This window comes from Pimephales promelas, chromosome 10 (genome assembly GCF_988280905.1).
Source record: "Pimephales promelas chromosome 10, fPimPro1.hap1.1, whole genome shotgun sequence".
NCBI lineage: Eukaryota > Metazoa > Chordata > Actinopteri > Cypriniformes > Leuciscidae > Pimephales > Pimephales promelas.
The window spans coordinates 8,004,099-8,023,674 of record NC_142778.1 but is presented as its reverse complement, the minus strand read 5'-3'; the positions used below and the strand labels follow the sequence as shown (position 1 = coordinate 8,023,674).

Here is a 19,576-nt window from a genome sequence, read left to right as displayed (position 1 = left end):
GCGCTATATAAATAAATGTGACTTGACTTGACTTGAGTACCGGCACGTTTTTTCCCCCCACTTCAAGCACTGGATGTATCAATTGGAGAGATCCACTGTGCTTGCCCCACTTGCTGCACGAGAACGGAATATGCTTACTGAGGGAAGTACATGCAGGTCTTTTATGCATTCAGGCATGTTTCCTACCTTTGATTTGACATGCGCTCCTGTCTGTCAAGCCCGACTTGGTGCAATTAGATGCTTCTGCAGAAATGAAGTATGGATGCCGTTTCCATAGTTGGATCTCTCCACTCGATCTTTCAAAGAAACAGTGTTACAAACAGTAATCTATTGTTATTCCTTGGTTAAACGTTAAATGGAAGCACTAGTTGGCTGCATGAATGTCTTCCTAGACTGAAGGCTGCATGTTTTATATATGGATTTATCAAACCATGTGTTTAAAACTAGCCACTTTGCATCATTTCACTTAGTCACATTATTTTACTAATTTTAACCTACCCATTACATAAAAATAAATATTTTTATCATACTGATCTAACTTTTCTGTCTTTGTTTCTAAAAGAATGTAACTGTGGTTGGCAGTTCAGCTGGGGAGGATCCGTCAATAGATAGCTTGACGCATTTGTATAAACTTTTAACTAACCAGAATTCAGTACATCAATCACCACTGGAGAATTAGGGTAGCCTGGACCTTCATGTAAACGTGTGAAAACTGTGTGCAATGGACAGAATAGAAGGACAAATAGAGGAGAGAGGATACTGGGGCAGTAAAGCAGAGTTTCTTCTGGCTGTGGCAGGGAATGTGATTGGACTGGGTAATGTGTGGAGGTTTCCTTATCTCTGCTACAAGTATGGAGGAGGTATGAAACCAGCAGCGATCTAAATACATAATACACTCATGTGCTTCTTTCAGCTTTTTAAATAATGTTTTTTTTTTGTACTGGTGTGCTCCCAGGGGCGTTCCTGATACCCTACCTGGTGTTTGTGATTACCTGTGGGGTGCCTCTGTTCCTGCTAGAGACCGCAATGGGACAGTACACACGGGAAGGGGGCATTACATGTTGGCATCGCCTCTGTCCACTGGCTGAGGGTGAGAGTGTGGAAACAAAACATCTCTTTATAAAATATTTAAACACATTTTTTTATTAAAATGTGTTAATCTTTTTTTCCCCTTTTTTTTGTATAATTAATATTACTCAGACTTAATTGTATAATAACACAATTTTTATACATTTAATAGACACCTTAATAAAGTGTAACCGAAACCATTTATTTCATTAAATCAACAGATTTCTTTTTTTGGGTTAAAAATTATCCGTCATTACGTCACATCTGTAGGTTACACATAAAGAAGATGTCCCGGCTAGTAGGGTATATTGTGTGTGAGGATGCTGGAGGTGGAGATTTATAGACTTTTCTCACAGCACTTGATATAATTAAATGTGTTAATTTGATGGCTGGTCCAGAAAGTTTCAAACGACAAGCACTAGTGACAACTAGAGATTCACCCGTTGTAAAATGCAAAAGACTTTGGACTGAGAGTTGAGAAGAAAAAAGAGACTGCATGCGAAAACATGGATAATATCCAAAGGGCTTTAAATGTAGTCATGCAAAGCTGATGTTGTTAACATGAACAATTTGAGAACAAAGTAGCCTATAATTTGCTTTCAGATTTATTTATTTGCTTATCGTTTGATGTGATATGATAATCGTTAGATTTAATCAGTGCAATTTACTGCAATGATTTTTTGTCCCTTAGTTGGTCAGAAAAACAAAAGTGAATGTTACTTGTTCACATGAGATGACATTTTAGGGTCAAAATTCGTATGTTGGTTATACTTCCAAAAAGTAGAATCTGTGATTCTTAATGACACAATCCACACCGCGCGGTGATTGACAGCTGCACATTCTCCTCAAAACTGCGCTGTGCCGTGTCAAGGTCCAACTCAGGTAAAGTTGATAATTCCAACATGACATCATGACTGTTGCGTAAACATACACGCCACTTTCGAGTCAAGTGGCGTGTTATCTCTACGCATTTTGAGCTATCCGCGTGTATCCGCGTGTATGTCTACGCCATTAACATCCGAGTGATTCCGCGTGTCTGTACACGCCGTCAAATGTCCGCGCGAAACGAAGCAAAATGTAGATCTACATCTGGGGAGCGATCTTTTTTTTTCCTAGGATGGTAAGGGAACAGTCATAAATGCCATTAACCCCAGTGACGATTAGTTTTAGGGATGGGGTTGAGGTAAGTCATATATTTATATATACAGTAATAACGTTAAGTCAACGGCGTTCATAAACACGCTGTAAAGCGATTATGCGTCTTGATAGCACGCCAAAAATGGAAATACCAATTGGCGTGTCATACACATTCTACTTCATGAGATCAGTCTGATAATTCCGCAAATAACAGCAATTCCAGATTTCGAACAGAGATGGCGACAAAGAGGAAAAACGACTGCAGCTTTAAGTGAAGAATATGAACATAATATGATCCAGTAGAAAAAGACTTCATAAGAAACCGTCTGGTTTAATAAATAATCAGTAGGAAGAACCAAAACTCAAAGTGCGTATAGTGTAAAAGCAACAGATGGTAAATCTTGGTAAATCATCCTTTAATTCTCTCATTAATTATCTCTTTTTGAGTCTCTTTTAGTCAGTGTTTCTGTTTGCTTTTGTCAGGTATTGGTTACGCAGGACAACTGATTCTTCTGTACAGCTGCATGTATTACATCGTCATTTTGGCCTGGGCGCTTTTCTACCTCTTCTCCTCTTTTAGTGCCCAACTGCCTTGGGCCACCTGTGATAACACCTGGAACACAGGTGATAATCTTAAAAAAATAAAATAAAAGCAACCTCAAAGCTATAAACAATAAGTACCATCTGCTGAATATATTGTTTTTCTCTGTCTTAGATGGCTGTGTAAATCTTGCTGCAAAGAATTTGACCATCAACCGGACATCTCTAATTAATTCAACACCTGCAGCTACTGAGTTCTGGGAGTAAATGAATTGTGATATTGAGTTTTGTGTGAACATTCTGCTTTAGCAAAAGTCTTAGTAATTAAGCAAATACACGTTTAACTATTCATTTGTTAAATAAAACCAAAGTAAAATGTTTGTGTCTATCTCTTTATAGACACAGAGTGCTGGCTCTCTCTGGGGGTATTGAGGAGATTGGTAAGATCAACTGGGAGATTCTTCTGTGTCTCATTGCAATGTGGATCGTATGTTATTTCTGTATCTGGAAAGGAGTCAAATCTACAGGCAAGGTGTGCAAGATTTTCACTTTATTTATCGATTACTTTCCATAAAGTCAATATGGTTATTGTTAATTAGCATTTTGTCATATTGCTCACATTGGTTTCCTTTCAAGTGTATAGTAGGTGTGCAGGAGGGAACAAATATGTGTCAGCTGTGTAGCAGAAGGACAACAAACTTCATTGGTTTTATCAATTGTTTCCTTTTTGGCATCAAATTTACATGTCCCTTTCTTGTATTGTGGCTGTGCTGTAGGTGGTGTATTTCACAGCCACATTTCCTTATGTGATGCTACTGGTGTTGCTGATTCGTGGGTTGACTCTTCCTGGAGCTTTGCAGGGGGTTGTGTTTTACCTGTACCCTGAACCGGCCCGTCTCGCTGACCCACAGGTAATTAAACCATCTTCCCTCTACCTCACTGTGACCTAATCAGAGTAATATTATTTCAGCACGAGCTGTGTGGTGCATGTCCACGTCTATTCCGTTACCATCCTGATCACTGTACTAAACACAGATAAATCTATGCTAACTTGAAGCTATCCTAACTGTACTATGCTATGAACTAACTAGGCTACAAAAATAATCTAAATAACTACTATATAAATGCTATGCTAAATAGATGCTATAATACTCTATCCTGATCATTTTCAATACTCGTAATTCCAACTCTTTACTCGTAGTGGTTTTGACGAAACAAGATGATTTTTAAACTGCCGAGGGCGTGGTAGCTCGTACCAAGGGCGTGGTGAGCTGAAACCTGTGTACGTCACAGAACCGAAAACATCCAATAGGAAAATTCAACTGCTTTAGCCACCGTTCAACCTGAAGAGGGCAGCACTAAGACGTTTTTACACCATATATTGTAGAAATAAAACACTTTATACACAAATGTCAACAAAGTTACTGGAATCAATGATCAGCAATAAAAAGCCACATTCTTACAGATCATTAACTAAAAAAAGTTGGTTTAGGCTTTAGTTACCCTTTAATGGCAAAGGTGTAGTTACACTCTATTTAGAACAAACAGGGCTACCATAATATGTGAGCAACATGTATGCACATGTTTTTATTTTTAAGAGAATAATGTTTATGCATGGTTATTTAAAAAAAAACAACAACTAAAAATTCAAGTTTCGATTAATTTAATGTTAATCAATACACGGTCGCAGAGACCCATTTATTTTCGACGATAAAGGAATTGATTTGGAAGGTAATGCATGGTTTGGTTATAATAGAACAAAATGTGTTAAAGCATGCAAGGGTTGGGTTTTGTTTTAAAAATAACCTAGTGAAATTATACAAAATTGATGTTGTAGACAAACAGGTGGATGGTATTCTATGTTAAAAAAAAATTGCATTTGAAATCAGGTTATAGTTTTTGTTGTTTACCTGTTACCTGCCACCCGGAACATCACTATAAGGAAAGGACGCCTCTTTTTTCTTTGATGTTTTGAGTAGCCGGAGACCGAGGTCTGTCGCTGCATGCAGTTCCTGCAGTTTCTGTATAACCCCTGGGTCGGAACTACCCTCATGCAATTCCTTGAGCGCCTTGGCCTGGTAGACCTGCAGGGGCGCCATGGCATGCAGGGCAGAAGCAGCTTCTCCACAGGCTGCGTAAGCCTTGTCTGCGAGAGCTGACGAGAACTTTCACACCCGAGAGGGGAGACACGGATTTCCCCACCAGGATGTTGCAGCCTTGGGACACAGCTGCATCGCCACATACCTCTCCACCGGTGGGATCTCCACATAACCCTTAGCTACTACGCCATTGAGAATAGGGAGCGAGGAAGAAGCAACAGAACGGTTTCGGGCAGAAAACTGGTTCTGGTAACCTCCTCATGGACTTCCGGCACTGAGAATCATCCCCAATCATCCAGTTCCACTTGAGCCTGTTAGTAGTTATTCCTCGTCTCCTCGTGCTTCCTGCCTACAATTCGTGACAGTAGCCTATATGCCTATAAGATAGTTTGAATGAAGCCTACATTGGAACAAACACAATAATGTTGATAATCTTAGTTGATGACTTTAATTTTGGCAAAACAACTTATGGGTGTGGGCATTGAGGGAGCACTCGCCCTGCAAAGGAAGATGAGACGGACCCCTGCTAGATCCATTTTTTGGTCAGTCATTCTGTAACTCGAAGGAGCAAATGAGATAGCAGGCAGAGACATGGAACTAAATGCAATGGTTGTTTATTAAACATAATAGCACAACAAGAGCCGGAAAACAAGGAATGCAGGGAAAAGGGACATGAGACCGCTAATATTAGTATCTCTGTTTATCCCGAGGGAGTCTCTATGGGACCCTCATCCCAACTCATCATTAAGTGCCGGCCTCATCGACACGACAGCCATCGGCACTGATCCTCAACAACTCGTCTCCATACCGGCGCGATTACTTCGACTTCCAAACAGATGGAAATGGACAAATACTCTCAATGTTTCGATCCAATTTGTCTTGTAATGCTACCCGAATCACACACTGTTCCATCGTGGCCAGAGGAGAACTGGCCCCCGACTGAGCCTGGTTTCTCCCAAGGTTTTTTTCTCCATTCTAACACCTGATGGAGCTTTGGTTGCTTACCACTGTTGCCTTGGATTTTGGCTTGCTTAGTTGGGGAAATTTAATATTCAACAATATTATTGATCTGTGTTGTATTATTTTCATGTGTTTTCATTGTTTTCATGTTCTGTATTGTAAAAAGACATTTATAAAAAAGGTGACTTGACTTGACTTGACCATCTACATACATTGAACAACTGACCAAGAACAAGCGAAACACAAGAGCTCTATATACACAAGGGGTAACACGCTTACTAAACACACCTGGAAACACTTTGGACTAATCAATTGGGACTACAAAAACTACAAAAATGGCACCAGGAACAGGAAACATTAACAGAACAACATAAGAGTCCAGACATTACCCAGAGAAACAAACCTCACAAGTATCCAACCTCAATGGCAGAAAGGGGTTTTAGGTTACACTTTTATTTTACAGTATGTGTATTTTACAGTATCAGAAAGTACTGGTAATATGGTAACTAAATGAGGTTTAGGGTAGGTGAAGGGGTACATAGTTAGAATCCAGTTAATTATAATAATAATTACTATAATAAGTACATAGTATTTGCATCCGAAACATAGTATATACAATAGTTTACAATACAACATGAACACAATAAGTTCATAAATAAATTGTACCTAAGAATTATTTTATCGAAGTTTATGGAAGTTAAAGACACTTAATTTAAAATTACTAAAAACACACATAAACATATTATGTTTGTTTCTTACTGGTCTAATCTAATCTATTTTTAAAATAAAATTATTATATTGAAATTGATGTGCTCTGTGTGTGTAGGTTTGGCTGGAAGCCGGAGCTCAGATCTTATTTTCATACAGTGTGTCTGTTGGCACTCTCACTGTTTTTGGCAGCTACAATAAATATAACAACAACTGCTACAGGTTAGTATTAAGGCTTTCAATAAAATGACAGTACCAAAGAATGAGCAAATGAATAAATTAACAATTGAAGAATTAACTATTTGTTATGTTGTACACTATGAGCGAGATGTTTTTGAAATGTTATGATGTTATGATGCTCAGTCAACAAATGGTAGACGATATGTGTTATCTACATTTATCAGGGACTGCTTGTGGCTTTCACTTCTGAACAGCAGCACCAGTTTGGTGGCTGGCTTTGCAGTGTTCTCTGTTTTGGGATTCATGTCCCAAGAGCAAGGCGTCCCCATAGAAGAGGTGGCAGAATCAGGTAATGCAGTGTTTCATGAAAACACAGGAGGTATAATAAGACAATTGAAATGTTGCCAACCAATACTGTTTAAAGTAATTACTAAGAACATCTCTTTATGTCAGGTCCAGGACTAGCATTCATAGCTTATCCACAGGCAGTATCCATGATGCCTTTCCCTCAGTTGTGGGCTGTTTGTTTCTTCATCATGATTATTTTGCTGGGGATAGATACACAGGTGAGCTTAACTAACACATACACATAAGTTGCAATACCTTGAACTAAAAACTACAAATAACTGCAAATGTTTGTTTGAACTATTGAAAGAATAACAATAAATTGATTTATCAAAAAAAATACATTTGAAATATAAATGGAGCGAGCACTATACTGCATTAGGGTAATTAATTGGTTTACGTGTAATTAAGAATATAATTGTGGTGAGGGGGGCGTGGTTTTGTGAAGTCTGTAGCGAGAGAAGAGGGAGCCGTGGGGTGATTAGGTAGGTTAAGTGCAGATGATGAACACCTGTGTCAGATTGCAGTAATTGGCATGGAGAGACCGCATATAAGCCGGCGGAAAGGAGAGAGCAGGAGAGTGAGAGACTCTGGACTCGTACTTAACGTGTGAACTGAGAGCTGGTACAATGGAGAGAGTGTTCATCTAAGTGAATTGTGAGCTGATTTAGCGGGAAGAGTGTTCTATGAATGTTGCTGTAGCCGAGGCTACGGTGAATGCGCATGTGGCGCATACAAAAATGAAAAGCCTAATTATCAGTCAAAACTCAACTTTAGGAGGGCAAGAGACAGGGCAAGAGAAAAACAAAGAGAAAAAGAGTGTGATGGTGATGAGGAGAGAAAATCAGCTGCCCACTGACATGGTTTTATTATGAAAAAAAAGAAAAAAAAAAAGCCTTCAAAACATCTTAAAATGGACATAATACTGTAGTTCAGAGAATTCAAAATTTTCTCGGGGAAACCCCGAAGCCCCCTAACTGCCACAGCTCAAATCCTGGACTACAGTGATTATAAAACCCTGCAATTGCATGGTAATGAAAGTGAGCATTAGACTGTAAATTAAACTTTTACCTTGTTTTTTTTTTTTTTTATTTAATTTTTTTAATCATACCCTCATTGGGGGCTAAGCCCCCCTAAAAGGAAAATCCTAGAATCGCCCCTGGTGGTGTGGCCCGGGGTTGGTAACCCGCATGGCTTACTTACTCACAGAGCGGCTCCCTCCTTTCTGTCCTGCTACAGACTTCGCGAAACCACGCCACCCTCGCCACAATAATTACATTTAATATTTATTAAATATTTTACTCACACTGTGTCGAGATTGATGCTCTGCGTTATTGCATTTTGAAGCACTTGTGAAATCAGTCCTATGGCATATAGGTGGGTGGCTTCATGGCAGGAAGCTATAAAACACACCCAGACCAAACATTGTCAGCTTCTGTGCCTTCAGCAAGCGCTCTGTGTACAATTGTCTTTGTCTATTTATTGTTGTTTGTCCCCAAGCATATTATATATTTAGACAGGAGTATAATGGCGAGCAAATAGCATTTTTGTAGTTTTTGTCCCTGCCCTCGCCACATTATGAGTGAAGATACATGCGATTTATGTGTTTTGTTTTGGAGTGGAGGATGCACGTCAGCTCTAGTAAAAGGGGGCTGACAGTGTTCTTTCATAAATTCTCGACATGTATATATAAATGCACTATTTCCGCTTTTCGTTAATTTTATGTCCGCTCCTGTTGGCTTTCTTCTTGAGAGGAGAAAGTCAATAAAGATTATTTGGCTTGGATTTTTAAACCCAGTGTATTTTTAGCCTAGATACACCATATCTGTGGCATGCTGTCAATTAACCCAGACAAAAATTTTACTTGTCTCTCTGCACTGTAAAAAAAATATTGTTGGTTTAACTTAAAAAATTAAATAACCTGGCTTGCTTAAAATTTTAAGTTCATTGAAATGGAAAAATTGAGTTACTACAATGAAGGAGATTGATTTAAACATCAGAAACTCAAAATATTATGTCATCTGAACTATATTTATTATTTAAGTTGATTTGACAAAAGAAAAAATGTTGTGATTACAAATCGCGAAAATATTTTTTTTACAGTGTGTATACAAAAATATGTTTAAAAAAAAGACACAAATGCATGCACAATGTCACTGACCCTGAAAGTGAACTTTTAGTGAGTTTTTTTATTGAAAAACTTGCGATGTAATATGATGAAGTAAATTAATGTAGGTAAGTGCAAATATGTGCACACCATAGATTAAAAATATTGACATGGAAAAACACAAGGTAAATGTTGGAGTTCATGAACTGCATACATCTTATTTAGTCATTTTCAGACTTGTGAAGAGTAAAGACAGCATCTGCAAAATTGGGGTCTATTGGCTTAGGAAAAACAGTTTCAAGTGTGTTACAGGGAGGATAGTCCAACAATGAAAATAGTGTCATCATTTCCTCACCCTGATCATACCAAACTTATATGACTTTCCTTTTGAAGTTTGCTTCAATGGAAGCTGTCATGACATCAGTGATAGACCTGTTCCCTGTGGTGCTGCGCAAAGCAGGACGACGAGAAATTTTACTCCTAGTCTTCTGTCTCACTTGCTTCTTTGGTCAGCTCATCATGGTTACAGAGGTAAGGAGAGTTTGTTTGTGTGTGCGAGAGAATAAAATTAAACTAAAATGACCTTTTTACTACCTATAATGACCTAATGTTAAAGTGATAGATCACCCAAAAATGAAAATTAGGTAATCATATACTCACCCTCAAGCTGCAACCTGTATTCCTCTCTTTCTTCTTTCGCTTCTGTTGAACACTTTTTCACATGAAGTCACTGGGGGCTTTCGCTCGAGGTAGTTATAGGAAGAATTTTTTTATTATTATTTTTTTTTTTTTAAGTCAGTAATAATAACTTCCCAGGGATGTGCACAGGAATTTTGAGAGGCAGTTGCTCTGAAAAAAACAACAAAAAACTCAGGCTATGTGAAGGACTGTGAATAACAGGGTCTTTATTAAAATATATACACAAAGTAAAAAACTGAAATACATCATTCAATCGCCTTAACTACTACTAATAACAACACAGAAAAACATAACTTGAGTCATGAAAATCCCTACATCAATATCCCTATCAATATCCTATCAACTCACAGATAGGTTGCTCCAAATTTGCATACTAAACATGCAAAGCTTCAAAGGAGAAGCCGTCTATTAGGGGCCATTTCAACAAAAATCGTCAGAACTTTCTTGTCGATTCCTATGTCCTTGTTTATCGCCAGCAGGAGGAGGTCAGACAGTCGCTCTTGACCACACTTTTTTCTGAGCATTGATTTGACCAGCTTCAACTTTGAAAAGGAATGTTCTACCGTTACAGTGGACACGAGTAGAGTGGCATATAGTTTGAATAGTGTTGGAATATGACGTTAGCATTGTTTTCCTTGAATGCTTCAAGCATAGACCTCTTGGGACACTTGTAAGATGCATGGAAGACTCTCAGCTCTGTTTGAAGGTTGGTCTCTTCCCCCTGAAGTCTATAAAACTCACATAGTGAATGTGCTGTATCAACACATTGGCCAATATCCTTCCACTGCTTCCACTGAGTCTCTGTAGTGACATCACAATGTCCCGAGTCTTCCCTTTCCTGTAAAATCTTCTCTCAAGCTCCTGTCTCAGTCTGTCCAGAAAGGTATAGTATGTCCTTCCCCTGTAATATTCCTCCGAGGTCAAGACTTCATCATCTTCTCTTGCTGATTTGGAAGTTTTTTTCAGGCTAGCAGGGACTTTTCTTTGTCTGGAGTACTTTTGAGGCAACTGATGTCTCCATGAACACTGGCGTTGCTATTTCAAGACACAGCAAAAATTCAAAATCACACTCTCTCAGATTTCTCAAGTACTGTAGGGCAGCAGGGAGGACCTTCCTAATTGTCTTTAAAGCATCACACCAGGTGTCTGAAAGCCTCTGTAGTTCAAGGACATGTTGGTCTGGATTCATGGCTTTTTGAGTTTCCACAAATGCTGCATGGTGCTTTTGTAGAGTTGTCAATGAATGTGTACAGCCTCTCAGAGTGCTTGTTGTGCACTCTCAACTAAAACGAGATTTAAACAATGTGCATGGCAGTGCACATATAATGCTCTCTTATTTTGTCTCTGAATCCTGGAATGGAGCCCATTGTAGTGTCCACTCATATTGGCAGCTCCATCATATCCCTGTCCACAGACATATTGAATGTTGAAGTTGTTTTGCTCAAGTAGCTTCATCATTACATTCTCCGGTTTCTCTCCCGTTGTTGATGCCACATCACATATTTGGCCAAGGCGTTATAGTCATGTTGTGGACACATCGCACAGCAAAGGACACTGCCTCCTGCCTCCACAATTTTATCCCGACAGACTTCTATCCTGTCCTGCTCTGAAATCTTTCCTCATTCAAAAAAATTCTTGCAGCTAAAGCAATGCATAGCATCACTCAGTGGAGAATATTCCAGCCAGGGGTCATCGTTATACCAATGGGCTTGAAAAGAGCTCCCATCTACATTTTTAGGGAACTTTGCCAAAGGATGGCAAGGCCCGACTGAATTAGAAAATGTGATGAAGGTCTGATCATACTTAAGATTGCTGCTTTCTACATGAGCTGGATCTGTGGGATTAGCCAACTTCAGCAAAAATCTAAATCTGTTGACTCGTCATCTCAACATCTTTCCTTGCTGATGCTCTTGTCTCCCTCATCTCATCCTCTTGTTCATCTATCATTTCCCTATTTTTCCAGTCTGTCCTGATCTCATCTGGGATTAGCTCAGGCTCTCTGAATACAGCTCATCATCTGTCCAATTACATATTATTGTTATTGCCATTATCATTATTATTTTAATGTCCACTAGTGGTATTTATGTTCTGCTCAGGCAAGATCTTTGAAATGACCTTTAAAATAGCCTATGTTTTTTAGATTACAATTATTTAGCATGCAGCTCTTTAACCCTGTACTTTCTAGCATGGTCCTCGCATCTCATATTTGGTGGTCATCACTTAGGCCTAACCTTCCCTATGTGCCTCCTCCTGGTCCACATTTTCCTCACTGGAGGCTTGTGACTGCTCCTCCTCATCTTAAATGTAAAGTAATTTTGAAACATTGCCATTAGTAGGTTAAATATGAGTCTTATTAAGTAATCAATTCACCTACACAGTGTCATGTCATCTTTATCACAGTGCATTGAATGTCTCACCTGCTGGTTGGCTTTTTTGTAGGTTTGGCTGCTATTTGCTGCCTCTCCCGAATCCGTCTCTTTTCAGAGGGCATCTTGGCTTCAAACAATATCCAAAATAGTGATGTGATAGGATTTAGACATTTAACCATTTTAAATCAAATAATTAATGTGATGCATTACTTCCATCATTCTTCTTGCTAAAACGAAATGTGAGAAACTAACTATCAGCAGACATGTACAGTAGCTTAGTTTGCCTAATGCCTACGAAAAAAATAGTAGCCTAGGCTGCTTGTCTGCAAGCTATCTGTCTGATTATTTAGGCTAAACGTGGCAAACTCAGCCTGGATTTATGAAGATTTTAATTAATTTCATAAAAGGTGATGGTGATGATGATGATGATGATCGTTCTTTACTTTGTTTGTTATACATCACAAACTCACTTTTTCCGACAACGTTGAGTCGTCTCACCCAACAACCGCGACAATCTCCTTCTAGGGTTGCTCGCAGGCTCAGCTCAAGTGCCAGTGTAGCAGGGTGTTCCCCCTCTGTGTCTGGAAAGCAAAAAAGGCCAAAAGCATTGGCGCAACATTTAATTGTCTTGCTACACTGCAGGATAATAAAATTGTTCTCACACTCCAGTAATATTTCTGCACTCTAAAAAATGCTGGGTTGTTTAATCCAATTTTGGGTCAAATATGGACAAACCCAATTGTTGGATTAAAAAATGCAATTTTTAAATTTAACCCAACAGCTGGGTTTGTCCATATATGACCCAAAATTGAGTGTGTATTTTTTAGAGTGTGTGAATTTAATTAATTTTGCACTTGTTCATAGTTTTTGTTATGTCTGAGTACATTCAGTTGAATTTGGCCCATACAAATTGCCTTATCTGACCGTGTTCATGTCCAAACTTAATGCCTCATATGAGGGTCTTGTTATTATTTATAAAGATTTAGGTTTATGATATACAACTTTGTAAACAGTATACAAAATGTATTAACAATGTCAAATGTCACCAAAATACATGAGAAAAAGAGGGAATATATTATTGTTTATTGTTTGTTTAATTATTATTATTCATACATTTTTTTAGTTTTTAAATTTGAAAATAAATCATCTGGATTGAATTGAAAGATGGGGGGAAAACTAGCTTCTAATAAAAATAAAATAAAATAAAATAAAAAAACGTTTAGATTTTGAAAAAAAAAAAATACAATCCTTTTTTAACCTTTTGGCTTCCCATACATTTAGTTGTGCTTCTTGCTCATATTCCAACACATTCTCATCCTTTGGCGTCATAAAGGTGACGCCATATGACATTTCGTCGAAATACTACGTACATGGCACCCTTTAGCGTCAGGCACTGTTATGGGAAGGTTTAGGTCTGGGCTAGATCTTAGGAGATCTTATATTACATCTTGTAAAAAAAAAGGACATAATAGGTCACTTTTAAGGATGTAGTGTTTGGTCATCATCATTATGAGGGATTTAAAAGAGAACATTAAAAATGTTACTGTTACTTCACAATTTTTTTGAAAAGTTTTAGTTTTAGATTTAAAAACTTCTAGAGCTTTACATTTTTTTTGTTTTAAATGTTTTATTTTTTTTTACAACCACAATACCTTGATCTCGCCCTATCTTTAATGTTTTATTGTGGCCTGCAGGGGGGGATGTATGTATTCCAGTTGTTTGACTACTATGCCTGTAATGGAGCCTGTGTTCTGTTCCTGTCTGTGTTTGAGTCTTTGGCCATGGGTTGGATATTTGGTGAGTCATAATAACATAATAATGTGTTAACATAATAAAGTCAACGGAATACAATGACAATGTTAGAAAGCCAGTAAAGTAATCCTCTACAATTCACAGGGGCTGAGAGAATGTTTGACATTATTGAAGACATGACAAAGTCTCGCCCTAACTACATATTTATGCTGTGCTGGAAATACCTGACTCCTCTCGTGTCCCTGGTGAGTGTCTGAATTTCATACATAAGTTTAGGTTTGTCTTGTCTTAACGGATATTAATTTGTTGTGGATTCCTGACCATAAACACCTCAGTTGAATTCAGTTATTACTATCCTTTTTCTTTTCCATCCTATTTCACCATTTCTCTTTTTCCTCTGTCCATTCTCAGGTGTCTTTCATCTGCTCTATGGTGGAGTACCAGCCCCTGAATTTTAACCGCTGGTATGTGTACCCGGACTGGGCGTACGCACTAGGTTGGTTACTGGCCCTGTCCTCCATTCTGCTGGTGCCTGGATGGGCGCTGGGCCGAATGTGTGCTGGGGAAGGGAGTCTGAAACAGGTGAGGATGAAAATATATTCATCCCTGATAAAAGGGATGGTAAAACTTTGTGGTAAAACTAACAATTTAACCAATGTTAATCTATTGAAACTAACCAATTGAATCTGCTTTTAAATTTTAGTACTACCTGTTTCCCTACACAATATATTAAAAATACAAAATATTTTCAAGATTTGTTATCACAACATATTTTCTTTTGTCAAATCAACTTTATAATAATTTATTTAGTTGAAATAACTTATTATTTTGAGTTTCTGATGATTAAATTAATCTCCTTCATTGTATTAACTCACTTTTTCCAGTTCAATCAATTAAACATTTTAAGGCAACCCAGGTTACTTACTTTTTTAAGTTAAACCAACAATATTTCTTTACAGTAAAGTAATCACAACATTTTTTCTTTTGTCAAATCAACTTTAATAATTTATTTAGTTCAGATAACATATAATTTTGAGTTTCTGATGATTAAATCTTTCTCCTTCATTGTATTAACTCACTTTTTCCAGTTCAATGAACTTAAAATTTTAAGGCAAGCCGGTTACTTACTTTTTTAAGTTAAAGGTGCCATATGTAATAATTGAGGCAACAATATCCAAAAAATGAGCTACACGCATCAAAAGAATGAGAAGAAATAAGTGCAATGATGTCATTAAAAAACTGACAAGTTATAGTGCTGCCGAGATATTAACCTGAATTAGCATGCTAAATTACTAGCCCCGGCCCGGCAGGTGTCGTAATACCAGTTCCGGCCATGGGAGGCGGTATGCGGACGGGCAACGTTAGCACCAGCCAAACTGCATACACGAGTGAGTCGCGCTCGCGCCGGCTTGTGTGTGTACTTGAACCTGATGTCAGTCGTGTGGAAATACAGCCCATTACTACATTTCAGTTCAGGGAAGAGTTCAAAAAATGATTGGTCGACATTATGCATGAGGAATACATTTTGGTAAGTTGTAGCATACTGCATCTTTCAACAGAGTTCATGTCCTTTTTCCATTAGCTAGTAGAGACGATCGGTTCACGTGCGCTAGGGATCTGTAGTGTAACATGTACAAGCGCCAAAACGGTATTTATTCTTTGAGCTTAACTAACCTGCTTGCTAAGTGTCAATTGCGTGTGTCTCACGGTGAATTCACGGCGCTAGCTTGATCAACATCAGCGAATGCTGTCTGTCAAATTAATTCACTAACAATAAAAGTGTAATATGAACAAAACGAATACCATAAACTTCAAATAATTGCCTAAGCTTTTATTTTCCCATATCATCGAAATGCACCAGCTTGTTTTTGAGACAGGCGTCTATGAGGCGGTGTTCATCATTTAGTGTTGAGATGTTGTTCATTGAGTCTCTAATCTCTAAAAATCTCCAAATGCTACACGTGAAACTGCGGTCTTCCAACCTTTTACTATCATGTCATGATTTTAATAATATGCGCGATGGTAGGAGCACAAGTCATTTTCTGGAGGTATACTGCCCCCATCTGTTATGGAATATGGAGTAGGATTTGATTTATTATGTTAGATGGCACCTTTAAACCATCAATATTTTTTTTACAGTGTATATGTGTGTGTCTTGACAGCGTTGGTGTCACCTGTGTAGTTCTGATCCAGAGCTTCCTCTCACCTCTAAACAACTAGCTGAAATGAAGGAAACTGCTTTCACTGCAGAGTTGGAAGACTTAATCAAGACGAACACAGAGTAACATGAAAATGGACTTTGAAAGGAAATTTATTGTATTTTCGAGTCTTTTCATTGCTATTCTAGTGAATAAAAACCTGAAGAAACAAGGCCCAAACAAGGAAAAAGTTTTTTTTTTTTTTTCATCTCAAGAAACGGGTACAGCTTTGCTCAACACACAGGTTAGTGTCAGACGATATGTCTAAACAAAACAGGTTGTTTCAGACAAACTTTTTAGTTTGAGACTAACTATTTCTGCTTTCAATTCTTTAATTCACACTAACAAACTGAGAGGTACTGTTAACTTGCATAAGGGATTTGCTCACTCTGTATTTCTTGGTATTATGCCTCTGGATCATGATAAAGTTTATTTTAGATAATTTTCCAGTTTGGTATGGATAATCAGCTCAAGCAGATTATCTCTGATGAATATCCAGTACAAGTTTAATGGCATCAAGTTCTCATTGTTTTGGGACATATATCATATCAAAGCTTTAGTGCTAAAAACAGTGTATGTCTAATGTGTTTAAGCTTCTCTATTAAAAAATAAGACTATAAGACAAAAATGCCCATGTATTTATCATAAGACACATTACTAACAGCTTTTATAAACACATTACATTAGTTTTAATAAACTATACTTACAATTATATTTCAGTTAGGGTACACACAATGAATTATGTGCACATAAATGGTGCTGATTCAAGTTTGGACCTTTGTGTATGTAGATGATGTAGTTTGCATAGCTCACCCCCCTGGGAAACATTGGCTCAAAGAATGTATTTCCAGCCTGAAGCCTTTAAATTTTACATATACATTTTAAATAGTTTTATTGAAACAAATTACTTTGTCATAATGATTTTAACCTGAGGCTCACTCACATGACATCATGACTTTTGCGTAAACATATACGCCACTTTCGAGTCAGGTGGCGTGTTATCTCTACGCATTTTGAGCTATCAAAATAGCTATATATCCGCGTGTATGCGTATATGTCTACGCCATTAACGTCCGCGTCATTCCGTGTGTCTGTACACGCAGTCAAATCTCCAGTCATAAATGCCATTAACCCCAGTGACGGTTAAGTTAGGGATGGGGTTGAGGTAAGCCATATCTTTTTTTTACCTAGGATGGTAAGGGAACAGTCATAAATGCCATTAACCCCAGTGACGGTTACGTTTAGGGACGGGGTTGAGGTAAGTCATATATTTATATAACGTTAAGTCAACGGCGTTCATAAACACGCTGAAAGGCGATTATGCGTCTTGATAGCACGCCAAAAATGGAAATACGAATTAGCGTGTCATACACACGCTACTTCATGAGATCAGTCTGACCATGATGGTAGCTGAACAAAATCAGGGTTGCAGGATTAGTTTCGAGTTGACAAAACAAAACCAATCCAACCAGGCTTTGTTGGTACCATGATGCTGATCATAAACTTTCTCTGTCAACTCAGGCTTTGATCCTGAGTTTAGAAGCTTAGGTGTGACATCAGTAGCGAACAGCCAATCACATGCTGAGAAAGAGTGAAACTCATTCAAAAATTAAATTAATTTCTCGCAAGAGTAGCAGCGCAATTCACTTATTAAATAAAAGTATGACAATATTAAGAATCGAAACAAATTTACATAGCAAGAAGAAAATAGCTGTCTATGAAAGAGGACAACTAAAAGAAAAAGTCTTGCTTCTGTATATGAGTGTGTAACAAGGTTCAGGGAAGAAGGAGGCAGGAACCGGATAATAATGAAAAATAAAACTTTATTTAAACAAAATAAACAAACAAAATACCTGCCAGCAGCCCCTCACGGACGACTGCTGGCTACCGAAAATAAAATATAAAATACCGGCCAGCAGCCCCTCGCGGACGACTGCTGGCTTACCAAATAAAATATAAAACACAAACAAAAGCAGGCCTGTTCCTCTCTCGATCATCCACTCCGTCGCTCCCCCTTTATGGCTCCGCTCCTTCGTGAGAGATGTGAGACCGGTGTGCTTCGCAGGTGCTGCTCATTAGCAATCGCAACACCGGCCTCGCGACTTTCTCTCACGTCCCTCGGCCGTCCTGCTCACCACATACCCCCATCACCCCTCACAGGCCGGGGGGTACACCCGAGACTGTGCCTACTTCCCCCCCCGGCGGCGGCGATCCCTGGGGGGTATGGATCGACGAGCCGAGGGAAACGGAGACGGAAGCCTGAGGAGCGACGGACACGAGAGAGGGGAGAGAGGAAAAAAAAAAAAAAAAAATAGTCCGGCTCCCACAACGCGCTGCCATCTTGTCCCTCACCAGCTGGGCGATCTCCTCCGCGGTGCCCGGCGGCAACGCTGGATGGCCCTCGGTGAACGCCTCGACGCTCCCCCGCCCCCGGTGGACGGCGACGGCTCCTCGGGTGCCTTGGGCAGACGGCAGGAGTCCCCCGCTCCCTGCTCCTCCCCTTCACTGGCGGATGGCAGCAGGCTCCGGCCCACGGCGAGCGGCGGTGACTCCTCCTCTCCCTCCCGGAAGGCAGCCGCCCCTCCATTCCCAGGCGGTCGGCGGCGAGCTCGGGCGTCCCACCGGCAACTCACCCCAGCGCCCCACCTCGAGCGTCCATGGCCGCGAGTCCCCCGCTCCCTGCTCCTCCCCATCTGCGGCGGACGGCAGCAGGCTCCGGCCCACGGCGAGCGGCGGCGACTCGCGCACCATGCTCGATGGCACCGCGGATTCCCCACAGCGGCGAGGACCCTCGGACAGCGCGTTCCTCCCTCTTCCCGGGTTTCGGCACCAATGTAACAAGGTTCAGGGAAGAAGGAGGCAGGAACCGGATAATAATGAAAAATAAAACTTTATTTAAACAAAATAAACAAACAAAATACCTGCCAGCAGCCCCTCACGGACGACTGCTGGCTACCGAAAATAAAATATAAAATACCGGCCAGCAGCCCCTCGCGGACGACTGCTGGCTACCGAAAATAAAATATAAAATACCTGCCAGCAGCCCCTCACGGACGACTGCTGGCTACCGAAAATAAAATATAAAATACCGGCCAGCAGCCCCTCGCGGACGACTGCTGGCTTACCAAATAAAATATAAAACACAAACAAAAGCAGGCCTGTTCCTCTCTCGATCATCCACTCCGTCGCTCCCCCTTTATGGCTCCGCTCCTTCGTGAGAGATGCGAGACCGGTGTGCTTCGCAGGTGCTGCTCATTAGCAATCGCAACACCGGCCTCGCGACTTTTTCTCACGTCCCTCGGCCGTCCTGCTCACCACAGAGTGTAATAAGTAAAAGTTGTGAAGTTAGTTTATACAGCTGAAAAGGGTATAGAGAGAATTGAACACCTGCACTTCATTTACACACAGCCACTT

The 19,576-nt window shown here is 39.6% G+C and overlaps 1 protein-coding gene across 1 annotated transcript; it reads left to right on the top strand.

Moving 5' to 3' along the window:
• The first annotated feature begins 645 nt into the window (after positions 1 to 645).
• LOC120473875 (sodium- and chloride-dependent GABA transporter 2-like) lies at positions 646 to 16,358 on the top strand. Its single transcript, XM_039663928.2, has 14 exons — positions 646 to 860; positions 956 to 1,090; positions 2,689 to 2,829; positions 2,921 to 3,008; positions 3,145 to 3,277; positions 3,522 to 3,656; positions 6,631 to 6,734; positions 6,917 to 7,041; positions 7,146 to 7,258; positions 9,538 to 9,675; positions 13,907 to 14,009; positions 14,109 to 14,209; positions 14,376 to 14,546; positions 16,127 to 16,358. The coding sequence occupies exons 1-14, from the start codon at positions 722 to 724 to the stop codon at positions 16,247 to 16,249; spliced, it is 1,749 nt and encodes a 582-aa protein (XP_039519862.2). The 5' UTR covers positions 646 to 721; the 3' UTR covers positions 16,250 to 16,358.
• Positions 16,359 to 19,576: the final 3,218 nt, after the last annotated feature.